Source organism: Pseudophryne corroboree, chromosome 3 (genome assembly GCF_028390025.1).
Source record: "Pseudophryne corroboree isolate aPseCor3 chromosome 3, aPseCor3.hap2, whole genome shotgun sequence".
NCBI classification, from domain to species: domain Eukaryota; kingdom Metazoa; phylum Chordata; class Amphibia; order Anura; family Myobatrachidae; genus Pseudophryne; species Pseudophryne corroboree.
This window is the reverse complement of record NC_086446.1, coordinates 380,236,756-380,256,411: the sequence shown is the minus strand read 5'-3', so window position 1 is coordinate 380,256,411 and position 19,656 is coordinate 380,236,756. Positions and strand designations below refer to the sequence as shown.

At 45.3% G+C, this 19,656-nt stretch overlaps 1 protein-coding gene across 1 annotated transcript in view; it reads left to right on the top strand.

Moving 5' to 3' along the window:
• PLCD3 (phospholipase C delta 3) overlaps positions 1-19,656 on the top strand; it is a 137,911-nt gene that overhangs the window by 68,466 nt on the left and 49,789 nt on the right. Inside the window, exons 2-4 of the mRNA XM_063959984.1 lie at positions 5,460-5,618; positions 5,888-6,116; positions 7,362-7,491. Coding sequence (XP_063816054.1) covers positions 5,460-5,618; positions 5,888-6,116; positions 7,362-7,491 — 518 coding nt within the window. The remainder of the gene's footprint in view (positions 1-5,459; positions 5,619-5,887; positions 6,117-7,361; positions 7,492-19,656) is intronic.

Below are 19,656 nucleotides of genomic sequence, written 5' to 3'. Positions count from 1 at the left end.
AGTATAATACATTAACATGAACAATAGCTTGAGTTTTAGATTACGCAAATGTTGGTACTTCTAGATAGACAGACCAGTTATCCAAATTAGGGCCCTGATTCAGTTGGCTATGTCTGAAAGTTTTTAGTGAAATGATTTGATATTTGTCCACAGTGAAATAAATGTATTTAGGGAATCCTCATCTGCATTACTATTGTCAGTCACATAGGAATTCATCATGCCTTTCTTTTCCAGTGCCTGAATTACTATTAGATTTTCCTAAACCCATAGATTCACATAAAATCACAGTGTGTTGTCAAGTGAGTTTTATACTGCACGGTGCAATTTTCAGTCACACTAAATATGAGTAGTATATCGCTTCAAAATATAGTTATATCTCCCGCATAGGGATAATCTAGATGGCAAGAGCAATGGTATAACAAGTAACTCATTTCTATAGTAATCTCCATCTTCCCTGGGCATAGGCATACTTGCCTACGCTCCCTCATTCTGCATTCTCCCTGAATAGTCCAGCAAGCTCCCTGATTGCACCTTAACCCCATTATGCAGCTGTTACATACTTTGGGGGGAGGGGGGGGGGGGATAAATCACAGATACATACATTCAAATGGGAACATCAGTGCCATTTCCCTGCATTGGTTATAAGGCACAATGATCCCTATGGCTACATGCATTTTAAATAAGGTTTCTCATGGCCACTTACAGTCTATGGGACCTCTTGTAAAACACAATACACAAACAAATCCTGAAAAATATCAGTGTATTTTCTTCAACAAGTAGATCTTATTAACTTTGGGGCTCATTTATATTTGGATGTAAGTCATTTTTATGACCTGCCTCTAAGATGTAGCAGTACACGTCCTAGTGATGAGCGGATTCGGTTTTACTCGGTTTTACTCGGTTCTCAAAACCGAATCTTATTGGCTCACTGATGTCACGTGTTTTGGATAGCCAATAAGATTCGGTTTTGAGAACCGAGTAAAACCGAGTAAAACCGAATCCGCTCATCACTAACACGTCCGCACTGATAGGTGTTACTTTCCCATCTCCCTGAAATGCTTTTTCAAAAGTAGGTAAGGATCGGTATAGGGAAGCATGTCTTATATCTGAGGATGATAGTGTTTGTTAAAACCTTCTTGCTCAAATTAAACATACATGTCTTACTTGACAGTATACCCACCAACATGACCCGTTCCATTAGATACAAAATGCTCCGTTCCTGGACTTTCTTGCCAGTGGCAGTTACAGAGGCAGGACTGTAGCACAGTCCAAAATTCAAGCCATTGAGTCCTGGCTGGAGATGCTTGGCAGTGTTTGGGGTGGCAGTTGGTGTGGCTCCCCTACTTGAATTTTGGATTGTGCTGCAGCCCCACCTCTGTAACTGCCACTGGTAAGAAAGTCCAGTAACAGCATTTGGTACCTAAAGGAATGGGTCATGTTGGAGGGCATGCTTGACAGTATGTTATAATTAGATATGAATCAACCTTGCATCTCTGTGGAAGGTAGATTTTAGTCTGAACACTCTTGCAGCTTTCTCCTCTATATCGAACTAAAAAAAAGAGGGATTGATTGTAAATGTATGAACTACGACTGGGAGAATGCAGACATGCTTACCTGTTTGGTCCTGTTTTTGTCAAATTGGTTGAGATCCAGCAATTTGGCCTCTCAAGTTGAGCAGCTGGATCACTTCCAGGGTCAGTGGGTACAGTTTGGTTGTTTGTAAGATGACTGTATGGACAGTTCGGTAGATGTCATCTATTGTGATCTGCAAGCGGCACTCACAAATATGCCAGATAATAATAATAATTGCAACAGTGATGTAGGCACAGTTGTCCAATACCATATATACACGGGGGAGTCACAGTATTATGACCAGCAGATAATAGCCAGAGTAACCGCCATGTGCAGCACGGAACAGCAGCTGGACGGGATGAACTGTTGGTAGCCCCCAGGTTCATTTTGACGGTGAACTGCTCAACTGTAGCACGTTGGTCGGCCCTAATGCACCTTCGTAGCCGACGTTCACCTCTCACATCAATGGTACGTGGTGCTCTGCAGTTTCCACGTCGGTTAAACGCAATGGTGCCACCTTCACCACAGCAGCACACGAACAGTTCACATACTGCCACCCTTGGCCAGAAAGTGGATAGTCATCCCTTTTTGCAACTCTGATAAAGCGGCACTTTTACCCATGACAGCAACGAGTGATTTGTGTGCAGACGGCCTATCACACACCTTATATACCCACCAAGCCAGCGCATGACACGTGACGTACTTCATGGGCTACACACTGCCAATCTCAAATTTGGTTGGTGGTCATAATACTGTGACTCGACTGTGTAGTATGGTATTGCTATAAAACAGCAGACTACTACAGAGAATACTGTGTCACATGTTCTACTTATCGCTTTCTTCCTCCCACTTACTCACCCCAGGTTTTCCTTTTATTTTTCCAGTGTTTTTTTTTTTTTTAAACAAATCAGTCATCGTACATTCCATTCTTTCTCCTTCTTGACCATCCCATACTCCTCATTAGCTTGCTTATATTATCTTTCCTTTACTTTCCCTAGGCTACTCTGTGGTTTCCCAGGTGTCTCCGACTTTAGTTTGTGTTCTCATTCTGTAAACAGTTTGTGATGGATTTGCTATGTGGTTTGCGTTAAATGACTGGCCAAATATACAAACCCGTTCCATTGCACACGACACACAACTATGATTCAATAAGGAAGGGGGTTGGAAGTGAGAATGTTTATATCCTGCTCATTCACCCTTTAAACTTCTAAACCAGTCAGTTATCACCACAATTTTATCCTGAACATAAAAGCCATCCTTACTTCTGTCATATTATAAATATTATTCTCCCAGCTTTATATGCCCATGTCCATAGAGAGACTGAACATTATTGGGCAATTGCTACTCTTTATGTCCCGCTCCCATCCTGTAGCAAATAGGTGGAGATCCCCCACCTGTGACCCCAACATAACTTGCAGCTGAAACCAGGGGTGCAAGTAGAAATTTTTTCTTAAGGCCCGTACACACTGGTCGATATATCGGCCGTTCTTTTGAACGGCCGATATATCGCGGGACCGTCGGCCAGTGTGTACGGCCGATACGTCTGTGAACTCCGTCGTTCACAGACATATCGCGTTGGCCGCGCAGCACAGCCGACGGCCAATATATCTACCGATATATTGGCGCGTTGCTGTGTGTGTGCGGGGCGGTCGGCCGACCGCCCGTACACATGCTGCGGCGGCCGGCGGTGATTGACAGCTGAACTGGGCGGGCGTGTGTACACACCCGCCCAGTTCATGACGTCAGTCCCCGACGGATCGAGCAGTGTGTATGCTGAACACACTGCTCGATCCGTCCATAGATATATCTGCAGATCAATTGATCTGCAGATATATCTATTAGTGTGTACCCACCTTTAGTGATACTGATAGTAAAAATGGGCGTGGTTGTGTGTAATTAGGGTCGTGTGGTCACACAAAACTAGGGGAGTGGCTACCTGACATTAGGAGCATGGCCATATTAATCCACACACAGTAATGCCCCTTATACATTATGCCACACATCGTAATGTCCCTTACACATTATGCCAGACACTGTAACACCCATTACACATTATGCCACACACCATAATGCCCATTACACGTTATGCCGCACACTGTAATGCCCATTACACATTATGCCACACACCGTAATGTCCATTATACATTATGCCACACACCGTAATGCCTTACATATTATACCACACACCGTAATGCCTATTACATATTATGCCACACACAGTTATGCCACTGACACCATTTTATGCCCCACACACAAAAGTACCCCTTATAAATTATGCCCCAGTGGTGGGCTGGTGGTAGTGAGTACCACCACCATATTTATTAGTGGTACTCTGTACCACCCTACTTTTAGCACTGGCTGAGAGCCAAACTGTCTTAAGGCAGCAACATACCAAATAATGATTCTGTTCTGAATGATTGAAACAGGATGGATAAAAGATCTGGTCGCCTTCAAAGAATTGGCACTGTCCCAGGAGCGACCCTCGTACATTGTTACATGATGAACCCCCCCATGCTTTTTGCAGTATACATGCTCCCATTGGGCGAAACAATCAGGCGCCATGGCCTGGTCTACCACTGCTATGCAGATGATACACAACTGTACTTGTCCTTTGCTCCGGGCACTGATAACCCAATAGCAACCCTAAATGGCTTTCTAGCTGAGCTACAGGAGTGGATGAGCGCCAGTTGGCTGCGACTGAACCCGGATGAAACAGAGTTCCTTATGATACAACCGCAACATCAAAGGACAAGACTGCAGCATAGCCAACCAACTGGACTTACACTCGGGGATTCAGAATTACAGACCAGTGATCGTGTGCGGAATCTTGGCATTGTCCTGGATGGTGGCTTGACACTTAAACATCAGATATCAGCCACAATCAAATCCTCATTCTTTCACCTGAGGAACATAGCCAGAATCAAGCACTTAATTCCCTCAGATGATCTGCCAAAAGTCATACATGCATTTGTATCATCTCGATTAGACTACTGTAATGCCCTCTACCTTGGTCTCCCAGCAAAAGAATTGCACCGCTTACAGCTGGTGCAAAACACAGCTGCCAGGCTGTTAACCGACCAGCCCCATTCTAGCCACATAACACCCATCCTCTATTCCCTTCACTGGCTGCCTGTAAGATGGCGAATCATCTTCAAGATTTGCTTACTGAGTTTCAAAGCATTACATGACCAGGACCCAAGGTACCTGAAACAGCTTCTGACCCCATACTGCCCCACTCGATTACTGCGATCTGTAGATGAAGGACTTTTAGCAGTACCTAGAATCTCCCGTAATTCATCTGGGGGTCGAGCTTTTAGTCCTGCGGCTCTGACTCTATGGAACTCACTTCCCCGCACAGTGCAAGAGGCCCCAACTATAGAATCCTTCAAAAGTAGACTCAAGACTTTCCTGTTTACTCAAGCATTTCCATAATGTCCCTTTTAGTATCTTCATGCTTCTGTATTTTATGAAAATGTTCTTCATTATTTTCTGTACTATATTATGCTATGTATCTGTTAAGCGCCTTGAGTCCTATTGGAGAAAAAGCGCTATATAAATAAAATTATTATTATTATTATTATTATTATTATTATTAAATATATAAAGATGAGGGGTTGTCCCAAGATAACATCTTTTTTTTTCTTTATTTTTTTTAAATCTTTTACATGTATCTCCTTTTTGCATCTATTAATCGTTTAATGTCTATGATGTAAAATGGTGATTTCAAATTACAGGAGAATAATAATTGTGCTACTTAAAATCTACAATGTGTTAGTGTAGTGTCTTTTCCACAAATTACTTGTATCTGCCTTGCTCTTTCATTAGCTTTCTATTTAAGTAATAATGAAACTCCTTAAATTTATGTGGTGTCTTATGTTTTTCTATAGCTCTCTCAGATGATGAAGATGTGAACACCATGCTACATGGCACGCAGCTCTGGAAGATTAAACCAGGATGGCGGCAGCAAAGACGTTACCGACTTGAATCTGATGGGATGACCATCTGGTATGAAAGCCGATCAAAAAAGGCACGTTCCAAGCAGATCTGTGAGTACCTGTAGGCACACTGAGAGGTGGCATGTACCACTACCCTGCATATCTAACAATGTGGTACGTTTTGTTGTCTGAGATATATATAGCAGGTGATGTACGCACTTTAGTATTCAGAAACTATGGTCAGAAATATGTATTACTCAATCTTATTTATATAGTTTTAATTTTATTTAATGTTAATTAACTAAGTCATTCTGTTCTTATTTTGCTTGAATTTAAAGTCCTGTTTCTCCATCCCCAATTCTTGCTGTCTTTTATTCTAGTCTCTATTCTGCACATTGAGTCTGTCCGTGAAGGGAGACAATCAGAAGGGCTTCGGAGAAATGGCCTTCGCTTTCCAGAGAGCTGCTGTTTTAGTATTTCCTTTATGGGAAGAAGAAGAAACCTGGACCTGGCTGCATCTAATGATCAAGAAGCTCGTAGCTGGGTGCAGGGGCTGCGGAAACTCATGGAAAGAGCTGTGGCAATGAGCCAAAGGGAGAAGTTGGTTCAATATCCTGATACAAACACACGGAAGGATGAATTGATCGATGAGTTTAGATGTAATTAGAGGTAGCTGCTAGCACTTAATCATTTTTGCAGAAACAATAGGTTTTGAAAATAGACTAACCCTCGTGGTGCCTGTGAAGCCATCTGTGGGAGTAATTCCAAGTTGATCGCAGCAGGATTTTTGATAGCAATTGGGCAAAACCATGTGCACTGCAGGGGAGGCAGATATAACGTGCAGAGAGAGTTAAATTTGGGTGGGTTATTTTATTTCTGTGCAGGGTAAATACTGGCTGCTTTATTTTTACACTGCAAATTAGATTGCAGATTGAACACACCCCACCCAAATCTAACTCTCTCTGCACATGTTATATCTGCCTCCCCTGCAGTGCACATGGTTTTGCCCAATTGCTAACAAAAATCCTGCTGCGATCAACTTGGAATTACCCCCTGTGTGCAAATCACCACAGGACTCTGGAGAGCTGCAGAGGTGTGACTTTACTAGCTGCAGTTATGTCGAACAATGGCTGCAGAGGCACTTATTGTTTAACAAATGGATGGCAGTGATGCAACTACAGCCATTCACATGAAAGCAAAACAACATACATCTACAGTACACTAAAAGTGTTGGTCACCTTTAAATGCTAAAATAACTTTTTTTTTTTAAAAACGTGTCACCCTTTCTAATAGATTTATTATTTTGCTGATCTCTATACTATTGTGTCTTTGGTCGGTAATAGTTTCTGTAAAATAGTGGGTAAAAGGATAAGGGGGAGATGTACTAAGCAGTGAAAAGAGTGGAGAAGTGAGTCAGTGGAGAAGTTGCCCATGGCAACCAATCAGCTGCTCTGTATAATTTTATAGTATGCAAAATATAAATGTTACATCAATGCTGATTGGTTGCCACGGGCAACTTCTCCACTGGCTCACTTCTCCATTCTTTTCACGGCTTAGTACATCTCCCCCAAGTCTTCTTTTCTTAAACCAATGTAATCTATAGGGGGGGAAAAACCCATAGAGAGGCACGACCGCCTCTCCCCCCCCCCCCCCATCCCTCGGAAAATGCAGGCGCATTATTTTCTCAGAAATTGCGGTTGGATCGCTTATTGCGATCCAACCTGAATTAGGGCCAAAGAGCAGAAGTACAAAGCCTGACATATAGATAAGTGTGTTATGTATATAGGGCTGGCTTGGCCATTTCCTATGTTTTCTTGGGTCTTCTCTACATTATCTTCCTTGACTGCTCTGCATTTGGATCCGGGATTATTTGCATCAAGCAGACAGAGATGGGGACGAAAAGATGAATTTTCAGGAAGTGAAGCAAATGCTGAGGATGATAAACATTGATATGAATGACATCTACGCCTACGCTCTCTTCAAGGTGACACCATCAAGCTTTTCTATGTCATACATCATGAATATATGCGGGGGTGTATCCATAATGAGGCAACCTTAGGCAGTTAGCTGTCTTATGCAGTAGATGCTATTTTTTGGGGAGAGCAGCAAAATGAATGAATTATAAATGAGATGTTACTTGCTATTGAAATATAAATTAGTAGTTTTTTCTTTAATGATATAATAATGATTAATGTGACACTATTTGTCATTTATAATGTACATTATTTATATACAAATGTTTATAGATGTTTTTGTTACAAGGATGCAGTTGCAGCATATATGTTGTTCAATATTATTTGGATAGAATTCATTGTGATACAGAGTATGGGTTATATATACTGAATACACACTGGGTGTGTTTAGATGTGATTGTAGGAAGTATTGCTGCTGCGTCCTTGAAAGCAGTAGGGGGCTTTCATATGGTAATGCAACAGGAGGCACCTGTTATAAGTAAACACCTCCTGCAGAGGCGGAACTGCCGGAGACAAAGGAGTCGGCTACCGCAGGGCTCTTGCCATGAAGGAGTAACCTCTACATGGTTACATGTGCTGCCCTGTGACCCTTGCCAGCCCGTATTTGCCGGCAGGGAGCCAAACAAACTACCGGGAACTGGAAATCAACTGCAGTGTAGTATGTACTGCTCCTCTTACTGCCATCACTGTGTACACCCACCATCACCAAAACTACCCAGAGCTGGGCAGCCTCTGTCTCCAGCATTTAAGCTTCTTCCCGGTGCATAACCTTCTGTCCCCTCTCCCAGCGCGTGACTCTGGTATGGCTGTGACCTGGTTGCTGAAGTCTGTCGCTGGCAATTCCCCACAGTCACCTCTCACTGCCGCAGTTGGTGCTGTCTGCTGTAGGACCTGGCTCCTGTTGGTTTTGGGGGGTTGCGAAAGAGATTTGCCTCCGGATCCCTCTCTCTCTCTTCCTGACCACTCCCCCCTCACTATCCTTGATACTCTTTTGCGCTCCCCTCTTTTTATCATTCCTTCACTCTCTCTCACTCCTCTCTCTTCCTGACATCCCCCTCTCTCTCTATCCCTGGCCCTCTCTCCTCTCTCATTCCCTCCCTTTGTCCCTGACACCCTCTCTCTCTCTCTCTCTCTCTCTCTCCTCTCCATCTATCCCTGACACTCTCTTGCTCTTACCACTCTCATTCCCTCATTGTCCCTGAAACTGTCTTTCTCTCTCGCTCCTTTCTGTTTCTCACTTCCTAACACCCCCCCTTATTCTGTCCCTGACACTCTCTCACTCTCCCCATTCTCTTTCTCTCATTCCCTCACCCTGACACCCACTTTTTTTCTCGCTCCTCTCTCCCTGTATCTCTCTTCCTGACACCCCATCTCTCTCGCTCTATCCTGACACTCTTTCGCTCTCCCCATCTTTCTCTCAATCATCACTTTCCCTGACACCCTCTCTCTCACACCTCTCGCTTTCTCTATCCCTGACCCTCTCTTGCTCTCTCCCTCTCTCTCTCTCTCATTCCCTCACTTACCTTGGGTTGGGATCGGGTGACCGGCAGTTGGGTTTCCTGTGGTCTGCATACTGAAGCCAGGATCCCAGCCACCAGAATGCCAGCATGGGGGCGAGCGCAACGAACCCCCTTGCGGGCTCGGTGGCTCACAGTGCTTGCCACACGTTCTATTCCCGTTCTATAAGTGTCATGGACATCCACGAGTGAGAATAGTCCTGGGCCCCCGGTATGGTGTCTCTCTCTCTTCCTGACACCCCCTCTCACCCCCTTTCTCTCTCTATCCCTGACACTCTCTCCCTCTATTTTTCTCTCAATCCCTCACTTTCCCTGACACCCTGTCTCTCTCGCTCCTCTCTCTCTCACCCCTCTTTCTCTATCCCTGACACTCTCTTGCTCTCTCCTCTGTCACTCATTCCCTCACTTTCCCTGACCCCCACTCTCTCCCTGACATTCTTTCTTTCTCTCTCTCCGACATCCTCTTTCTCTCTTGCATCTCTCTCTTCCTCCCTGCTCACTCTTCCTCGCTATCTCCCCCCCCCCCCCCCTTCTCTTTCTCCCTGTCTCTCTATCCAGCAATATATCTATTTGTGCACACCAGTATTTATCTTGCCTGCGGGCGACTGGGACAACGTTATGCCACTGACCTCCTGCATGCATGTGTGATTTATTTATTTATTAACAGTTTCTTATATAGCGCAGAATATTCCGTTGCGCTTTACAATTAGAACAGTAATAGAACAAATCGGGCAAAACCAGACAGACATAGAGGTAGGAGGGCCCTGCTTGCAAGCTAACAATCTATAGGATCCACTGCTGCATCTGCAGACTGTCAATCAACTGGTCCGGCGCATGCGCATGTACCAAACATAAGTACATTGCGTTCTTCTTTAGTTTGTGACTGGACCTGAATCAGACCCTCTAAATGTATTTATTTTTCTCTAACGTCCTAGTGGATGCTGGGGACTCCGTCAGGACCATGGGGATTAGCGGCTCCGCAGGAGACAGGGCACAAAAATAAAGCTTTAGGATCAGGTGGTGTGCACTGGCTCCTCCCCCTATGACCCTCCTCCAAGCCTCAGTTAGGTTTTTGTGCCCGTCCGAGCAGGGTGCAATCTAGGTGGCTCTCCTAAAGAGCTGCTTAGAAAAAGTTTTTAGGTTTTTTATTTTCAGTGAGTCCTGCTGGCAACAGGCTCACTGCATCGAGGGACTTAGGGGAGAGAAGTGAACTCACCTGCGTGCAGGATGGATTGGCTTCTTAGGCTACTGGACACCATTAGCTCCAGAGGGAGTCGGAACACAGGTCTCACCCTGGGGTTCGTCCCGGAGCCGCGCCGCCGACCCCCCTTGCAGATGCCGAAGATGGAAGAGGTCCAGAAGCAGGCGGCAGAAGACTTTTCAGTCTTCCTGAGGTAGCGCACAGCACTGCAGCTGTGCGCCATTGTTGTCAGCACACTTCACACAGCGGTCACGGAGGGTGCAGGGCGTTGGGGGGGCGCCCTGGGCAGCAATATATAATACCTTTTTATGGCTAAAAATACATCACATATAGCCCTTTGAGGCTATATGGATGTATTTAACCCCTGCCAGATCTCACAGATTCCGGAGAAGAGCCCGCCGAAATAGGGGGCGGGGCTTATTCTCCTCAGCACACAGCGCCATTTTCCTGCTCAGCTCCGCTGTGAGGAAGGCTCCCAGGACTCTCCCCTGCACTGCACTACAGAAACAGGGTAAAACAGAGAGGGGGGGCACTTTTTTTGGCGATATTAATATATTTAAGCTGCTATAAGGATACAACACTTATATAGGGTTGTTCCCATATATATTATAGCGCTTGGGTGTGTGCTGGCAAACTCTCCCTCTGTCTCCCCAAAGGGCTAGTGGGGTCCTGTCTTCAATAGAGCATTTCCTGTGTGTCTGCTGTGTGTCGGTACGTGTGTGTCGACATGTATGAGGACGATGTTGGTGTGGAGGCAGAGCAATTGCCGGTAATGGTGATGTCACCCCCTAGGGAGTCGACACCGGAATGGATGGCTTTGTTTATGGAATTACGTGATAATGTCAGCACATTACAAAAATCAGTTGACGACATGAGACGGCCGTCAAACCAGTTGGTACCTGCCCAGGCGTCTCAGACACCGTCAGGGGCTGTAAAACGCCCTTTACCTCAGTCGGTCGATACAGACCCAGACATGGACACTGAATCTAGTGTCGACGGTGAAGAAACAAACGTATTTTCCAGTAGGGCCACACGTTATATGATCACGGCAATGAAGGAGACTTTGCATATCTCTGATACTACAAGTACCACAAAAAGGGGTATTATGTGGGGGGTGAAAAAACTACCTGTAGTTTTTCCTGAATCAGAGGAATTGAATGATGTATGTGATGAAGCGTGGGTTAACCCAGATAGAAAAGGGCTAATTTCTAAAAAGTTATTGGCATTATACCCTTTCCCACCAGAGGTTAGGGCGCGCTGGGAAACACCCCCTAAGGTGGATAAGGCGCTCACACGCTTATCAAAACAAGTGGCGTTACCGTCTCCTGATACGGCCGCCCTCAAGGATCCAGCTGATAGGAGGCTGGAAACTACTCTAAAAAGTATATACACACATACTGGTGTTATACTGCGACCAGCCATCGCCTCAGCCTGGATGTGCAGTGCTGGAGTGGTCTGGTCGGATTCCCTGACTGAAAATATTGATACCCTGGATAGGGACAGTATTTTACAGACTTTAGAGCAATTAAAGGATGCTTTTCTTTATATGCGAGATGCTCAGAGGGATATTTGCACTCTGGCATCGAGAGTAAGTGCGATGTCCATATCTGCCAGAAGAAGTTTATGGACACGACAGTGGTCAGGTGATGCGGATTCCAAACGGCATATGGAAGTATTGCCGTATAAAGGGGAGGAATTATTTGGCGTCGGTCTATCGGATTTGGTGGCCACGGCAACTGCCGGGAAATCCACCTTTTTACCTCAGACCCCCTCCCAACAGAAAAAGACACCGTCTTTTCAGCCGCAGTCCTTTCGGTCCTATAAGAACAAGCGGGCAAAAGGACAGTCATATCTGCCCCGAGGCAGAGGAAAGGGTAAGAGAGGGCAGCAAGCAGCCCCTTCCCAGGAACAGAAGCCCTCCGCGGGTTCTGCAAAGCCCTCAGCATGACGCTGGGGCTTTACAAGCGGACTCAGGAGCGGTGGGGGGTCGACTCAAGAATTTCAGCGCGCAGTGGGCTTGCTCACAGGTGGACCCCTGGATCCTGCAGGTAGTATCTCAGGGTTACAGGTTGGAATTCGAGAAGTCTCCCCCTCGCCGGTTCCTAAAGTCTGCTTTGCCAACGTCTCCCTCAGACAGGGCGACGGTATTGGAAGCCATTCACAAGCTGTTTTCTCAGCAGGTGATAGTCAAGGTACCCCTCCTACAACAGGGAAAGGGGTATTACTCCACGCTATTTGTGGTACCGAAGCGGGACGGCTCGGTAAGACCTATTCTAAATCTGAAATCTTTGAACCTGTACATACAAAAATTCAAGTTCAAGATGGAATCACTCAGAGCAGTGATAGCGAATCTGGAAGAAGGGGACTTTATGGTGTCCCTGGACATAAAAGATGCTTACCTGCATGTCCCAATTTGCCCTTCACATCAAGGGTACCTCAGGTTCGTGGTGCAAAACTGTCATTATCAGTTTCAGACGCTGCCGTTTGGATTGTCCACGGCACCTCGGGTCTTTACCAAGGTAATGGCCGAAATGATGATTCTTCTGCGAAGAAGAGGCGTATTAATTATCCCTTACTTGGACGATCTCCTGATAAGGGCAAGGTCCAGAGAACAGCTGGAGGACGGAGTAGCACTAACCCAAGTAGTGCTGCAACAACACGGGTGGATTCTGAATTTCCCAAAATCTCAGTTGACCCCGACAACACGTCTGCTGTTCCTGGGAATGATTCTGGACACGGTTCAGAAAAAGGTGTTTCTTCCGGAGGAGAAAGCCAAGGAGTTATCCGAACTTGTCAGGAACCTCCTAAAACCAGGAAAAGTGTCTGTGCATCAATGCACAAGAGTCCTGGGAAAGATGGTGGCTTCTTACGAAGCAATCCCATTCGGCAGATTCCACGCACGAACTTTTCAGTGGGATCTGCTGGACAAATGGTCCGGATCGCATCTGCAGATGCATCAGCGGATAACCTTATCGCCACGGACAAGGGTGTCTCTTCTGTGGTGGTTGCAGAGTGCTCATCTGTTAGAAGGCCGCAGATTCGGCATACAGGACTGGGTCCTGGTGACCACGGATGCCAGTCCGAGAGGCTGGGGAGCGGTCACACAGGGAAGAAACTTCCAGGGAGTATGGTCAAGCCTGGAGATGTCTCTTCACATAAATATACTGGAGCTAAGAGCGATTTACAATGCTCTAAGCCTGGCAAAACCCTTGCTTCGGGGTCAGCCGGTGTTGATCCAGTCAGACAACATCACGGCAGTCGCCCACGTAAACAGACAGGGCGGCACAAGAAGCAGGAGAGCAATGGCAGAAGCTGCAAGGATTCTTCGCTGGGCGGAAGATCATGTGATAGCACTGTCAGCAGTGTTCATTCCGGGAGTGGACAACTGGGAAGCAGACTTCCTCAGCAGACACGATCTACACCCGGGAGAGTGGGGACTTCATCCAGAAGTCTTCCACATGATTGTAAACCGTTGGGAAAAACCAAAGGTGGATATGATGGCGTCTCGCCTCAACAAAAAACTGGACAGGTATTGCGCCAGGTCAAGAGACCCTCAGGCAATAGCTGTGGATGCTCTGGTAACACCGTGGGTGTTCCAGTCAGTGTATGTGTTTCCTCCTCTGCCTCTCATACCCAAAGTACTGAGAATTATACGGCAAAGGGGAGTAAGAACGATACTCGTTGCTCCGGATTGGCCAAGAAGAACTTGGTACCCGGAACTTCAGGAGATGCTCACGGAAAATCCGTGGCCTCTACCTCTAAGACGGGACCTGATTCAGCAGGGACCGTGTCTATTCCAAGACTTACCGCGGCTGCGTTTGACGGCGTGGCGGTTGAACGCCGAATTCTAAGGGAAAAAGGCATTCCAGAAGAGGTCATTCCTACACTGGTTAAAGCCAGGAAGGAGGTGACTGCACAACATTATCACCGCATTTGGAGAAAATATGTTGCGTGGTGTGAGACCAGGAAGGCCCCCACGGAGGAATTTCAATTGGGTCGATTCCTACATTTCCTGCAAACAGGATTGTCTATGGGCCTCAAGTTGGGGTCCATTAAGGTTCAAATTTCGGCCCTGTCGATTTTCTTCCAGAAAGAATTGGCTTCAGTTCCTGAAGTCCAGACTTTTGTAAAAGGAGTACTACATATACAGCCCCCGGTTGTGCCCCCAGTGGCTCCGTGGGACCTTAATGTAGTTTTGGATTTTCTCAAATCCCATTGGTTTGAGCCACTCAAATCGGCGGATTTGAAATATCTTACATGGAAAGTAACCATGCTACTGGCTCTGGCTTCAGCCAGGAGAGTGTCAGAATTGGCGGCTTTATCGTATAAAAGCCCATATCTGATTTTCCATTCGGACAGGGCAGAACTGCGGACGCGTCCTCATTTTCTGCCTAAGGTGGTGTCAGCGTTTCACCTGAACCAGCCTATTGTGGTGCCTGCGGCTACTAGCGATTTGGAGGATTCCAAGTTGCTGGACGTTGTCAGGGCATTGAAAATATATATTTCAAGGACGGCTGGAGTCAGAAAATCTGACTCGCTGTTTATACTGTATGCACCCAACAAGCTGGGTGCTCCTGCTTCTAAGCAGACGATTGCTCGTTGGATTTGTAGCACAATTCAACTTGCACATTCTGTGGCAGGCCTGCCACAGCCTAAATCTGTCAAAGCCCATTCCACAAGGAAGGTGGGCTCATCCTGGGCGGCTGCCCGAGGGGTCTCGGCATTACAACTCTGCCGAGCAGCTACGTGGTCGGGGGAGAACACGTTTGTAAAATTCTACAAATTTGATACCCTGGCTAAAGAGGACCTGGAGTTCTCTCATTCGGTGCTGCAGAGTCATCCGCACTCTCCCGCCCGTTTGGGAGCTTTGGTATAATCCCCATGGTCCTGACGGAGTCCCCAGCATCCACTAGGACGTTAGAGAAAATAAGATTTTACTTACCGATAAATCTATTTCTCGTAGTCCGTAGTGGATGCTGGGCGCCCATCCCAAGTGCGGATTGTCTGCAATACTTGTACATAGTTATTGTTACAAAAAAATCGGGTTGTTATTGTTGTGAGCCGTCTGTTCAGAGGCTCCTACGTTGTCATACTGTTAACTGGGTTCAGATCACAAGTTGTACGGTGTGATTGGTGTGGCTGGTATGAGTCTTACCCGGGATTCAAAATCCTTCCTTATTGTGTACGCTCGTCCGGGCACAGTATCCTAACTGAGGCTTGGAGGAGGGTCATAGGGGGAGGAGCCAGTGCACACCACCTGATCCTAAAGCTTTATTTTTGTGCCCTGTCTCCTGCGGAGCCGCTAATCCCCATGGTCCTGACGGAGTCCCCAGCATCCACTACGGACTACGAGAAATAGATTTATCGGTAAGTAAAATCTTATTATTAGCAGTTTCTTATATAGCGCAGCAAATTCCGTTGCGCTTTACAATTAGAACAAAACTGGGCAAAAACAGACAGACATAGAGGTAGGAAAGCCCTGTTCGCAAGCTTACAATCTACAGGAAAATAGGCATTGATACACAAGGATAGATGCTACCTATTGCATAATGGTCCACCAGATTGCTAGGTGCTTAATGGGTTGTATGATATGATCACTCAGCAATATTGGAAGACAAAATATGTGAGGTTATGTGGACTGTACAGAGAGGAAGTAATTAGATAGGGAAGCATTGAAGGTTATGTGGGTGGGTCTGGAATTTGATAGGCTTGTCTGAAGAGGTGAGTTTTCAGGGAACGTTTAACGGTTTGGAGACTAGAGGTGAGTCTTATTGTGCATGGGAGGGCATGCCACAGAGTGGGAGAAGCCCGGATAAAGTCCTGTAATTTTGAGTGGGAACAAGTAATGCATGTGGATGAGAGACGCAGATCTTGTGCAGAGCGGAGAGGTCCCGAAGGGAGATATTTTGAGATGAGTGAAGAGATGTATGATGGTGCAGTTTGGTTAATAGTCTTGTATGTAAAAGTATTTTATATTTAACACAGTAAAATAGCAGCAACCGATGGAGGGACTGACAGAGCGGGTCAGCAGACGAAGAACATCTAGCGGGGAAGTTTAGCCTCACAGCTGCATTTAAAATGGATTGTAGTGGTGAGAGCCTATGTTTGGGAAGACCAGTAAGGAAACTATTACAATAATCAATGCGGGAGATAATGAGTGCATGGATTAGATTTCTTGCAGTGTCTTGTATAAGATAAGGACGTATTTTGGATATGTTTTTTAGGTGCATGTAACATGATTTAGAGACATTGAATGTGTGGCACAAAAGACAGTTCAGAGTCAAGGATGACACTTGTGGCAGCAGCAAGCTTGTGGGGTAGGGTGGATAGTCGCATTGTCAACAGTTATGGAGATATCAGGTTGGTAACTACTCTTGGCTGGTGGGAAAATAATTCATTCTGTTTTGGAAATATTGAGTTTGAGGTGGCGAGATGACATCCAAGGTAGAAAAGAAGAGGTAGAATCAGAGAAGTGAACACTGAAAGAGCGATTAGATAGGTAGTATGAGAACCAAGTAAGGACTGTGTCCTGAAGACCTAGGGATTGTAGTGTTTGTATGAGAAGAGAGTGGTCAACAGTGTCAAAAGCAGCATAGAGATCTGGAAGAATAAGCAGTGTGTAATGGCCTTTTGATCTAGCAGTGACCGGATCATTGACTACTTTGTTCAGTGCCGTCTCTGTGGAGTGTTGTTCATGAAAGCCTGACAGAAGGGGGACCAAAAAGTTGTGGGAGTTGAGAAAGTGTGTAAGGCGAGTGTAGGCAAGTCTCTCAAGTAGCTTGGAGAGACATGGGAGCTGAGAAATGGGACGGTAGTTAGAGGGAGTGTTTGGGTCAGAATTGTGTTTCTTTCAGAATGGGAGTAATCACTGCATGCTTAAACAGAGAAGGAAAGATACCAGTAGAGAGAGAGAGAGAGAGAGAGAGAGTACAGATTTTAGTTAAGGTTGGGATAAGCACAGGAGACAAAGTTTTACTAACTTGTGAGGGTATAGGATCAAGAGGAGAGGTAGTGGAGTAGGAGGATGAAAAGAGTGTTCACTTGTGGGATCAAATGAAGAGAAAGTGCCAGAAATTTCAGGTAGGGAATTGAGCAGGTCACTGGCTGAGTTAGTGCATACAATATCATCTCGAATTTTATAATTTTTTCTCCTTGCAGTAGGAAGCAAGTTCTTGTGCACGGATAGTAGCTGGTGCGGGAGGTGAGGGAGGGTAAAGAAGTGATTTAAATGTATTAAAAAGTCTCTTGGGGTTGGTGGCATGAGAAGAGATGGGAGATTGGAAATATGTTTGTTTGGAAGTGTCCAGGGCCTGACGATAGGAGTGTTAGGTGGTCTTATATGTGAGAAAGTCACTTGGATTCTGAGATTTACGCCACTGACGTTCTACATTGCATGACAGTTTTTGTAGGTGTCTTGTTGATTTAGAGTGCCACGGTTGGCATCTACGCCTACATGGAGTGTGATGGGTAGCTGGAGCCACTTCATCAAGGACACGCTGTAGAGTCTAGTGCAGGTGGAGTACAGCAGTCTCAGGTGTGGTAAATGTAGAAATTGGTAAGAGAAGTTGTTGCAGAGAAGTGGAAAGTTGTTGAAAATTTATATTGTTAGTATTTCTGTGGGTTAGAGGGGGCTTGCTTGTTTTTAGTGTTATAAAGTTTAGAGTAATGGAAGAGATTGAGAAGGTGATCAGGTTGTGATCAGAGAGAGGGAAAGGAGTGTTAATGAATTCAGAAACTGAGCAGAGCCTGGTGAACACAAGATAGAGGAAGTAGCCCTCCTGGTGAGTAGAGGAGTCAGACCATTGGGTGAGGCCAAGAGAGGAGGTTAGAGAGAGGAATTTGCAGACATGGGGAGATTGTGGATTGTCAAGAGCTATATTGAAAGAGCCCATAATGATGGTGGAGATGTCAGAGGATAAGAAGTGTGGAAGCCAGGCAGAAAAATCTTCTATAAATTTTTGTTTGGGTTGCCCAAGAGGGCAATAGATAGCTGCAACACGCAGAGAGAAGGGGGTGAAAATCCTGATAGAGTGAACTTCAAATGATGTGAGTGATGGAACCTGAGGTAGAACTGTGTATGTGAAAAATTGGGACAGTAATATTCCAACCCCACCACCTTTACTACTACCAGGCCTGTATGTGTGTGTGAAGAGGAAACCACCGTGTGACAGTGCTGCAGGGGAGGCTGTGTCTGATTGTGTGAGCCATGTTTCTGTTATAGCCAGCAGATTAAAGTTGTGAGATATAAAGAGGTCATGGAAGAACACTTACATTAAGAAGGACTAGTTTTCCTGTTCGTTATTAATGGTAAAGTGGCTGAGATCCGGAACACTACTCGTTCTAGAGCTTTTATATGGCCCAAAAAGCCTCATCGACTTAATGTTATCCATATAAATTAAAATATGGAGTACATTATCCCAAATAGAGAGACTGCAGCAGGCTTTTAATTTAGGACCTAATGCCCCCATTCATCAGCGTTGGATTGGGGCAATTTAGCGATTTCTTGATGATTGTCCCAAACCATCACAAATGTATGGGATTCCCTGATTGACGATTGCTATCAAAAAGTGATCATAATTCGCAAAACGGATTGTCCAGCATGTTAGATTTGAGCGATGGATCAGGGCTTGCGATTTGTAATGTATTGCAGCGATCGGAACAGGCATGACCCCTGAACAGTATCATTACAGAGGGCTCCATCATTATAGTGTCAGATAAAACCACACGCCAGAACTGGTATTATATCAAAGGTATTATATAAAGAGGGTGGCAGATAAATGTGAAAAATATATTTGAATGTGGTTTGTGCAGACTATATCTAGTGCTTAGGGTAAGTGAATTTATATTGGCATGGCATATGGAGAGAGTACTGTACAAAGTACATATACAGTGAGTCATACACCATGATAGCTGGACAGCAGTTGGTCACAGAAATGGTTGGTTTTAGATTAAGGCCCTTTATGTTAATATGTGGCAGTAACATAGATGTGATGCTTATCGCAGTGATAGCAAATCTGTTATCACCTCAATTCATTATTATAATGTATCATTGTGGAAGCTGAGTGATCCTGTCAATTTTATTGCTTCACTGGGCCAGGTGATGCACGAATGACCAGGGTTGCTGGCTCATGCATGTGTAGTGGTACTGGAAGCACTAAATTGGGCTTTCAGTTTCTCTTGGAAAATAAATATTGAAAAACTAATTAAAAAAATCATTAAAAAAAACATATTTAGCATTAGATGGTAATAGTGAAAGGAGGATGGCATGTAGCCAAAATACTTTAAAAAGAAACCACAGTTTCTCATAAATTAAGGTAGCTCACAATATAGCAATTGCATACCCGCCTACCTTTTTTTTATGGTCTGTCCGAATTAACATTGAAAGTATAGGAAAACCGTTTACCCGTGGCCACGCCCCTATCCTAATTTGTACCGGTTTTCATGTGTAAAATGTTGGA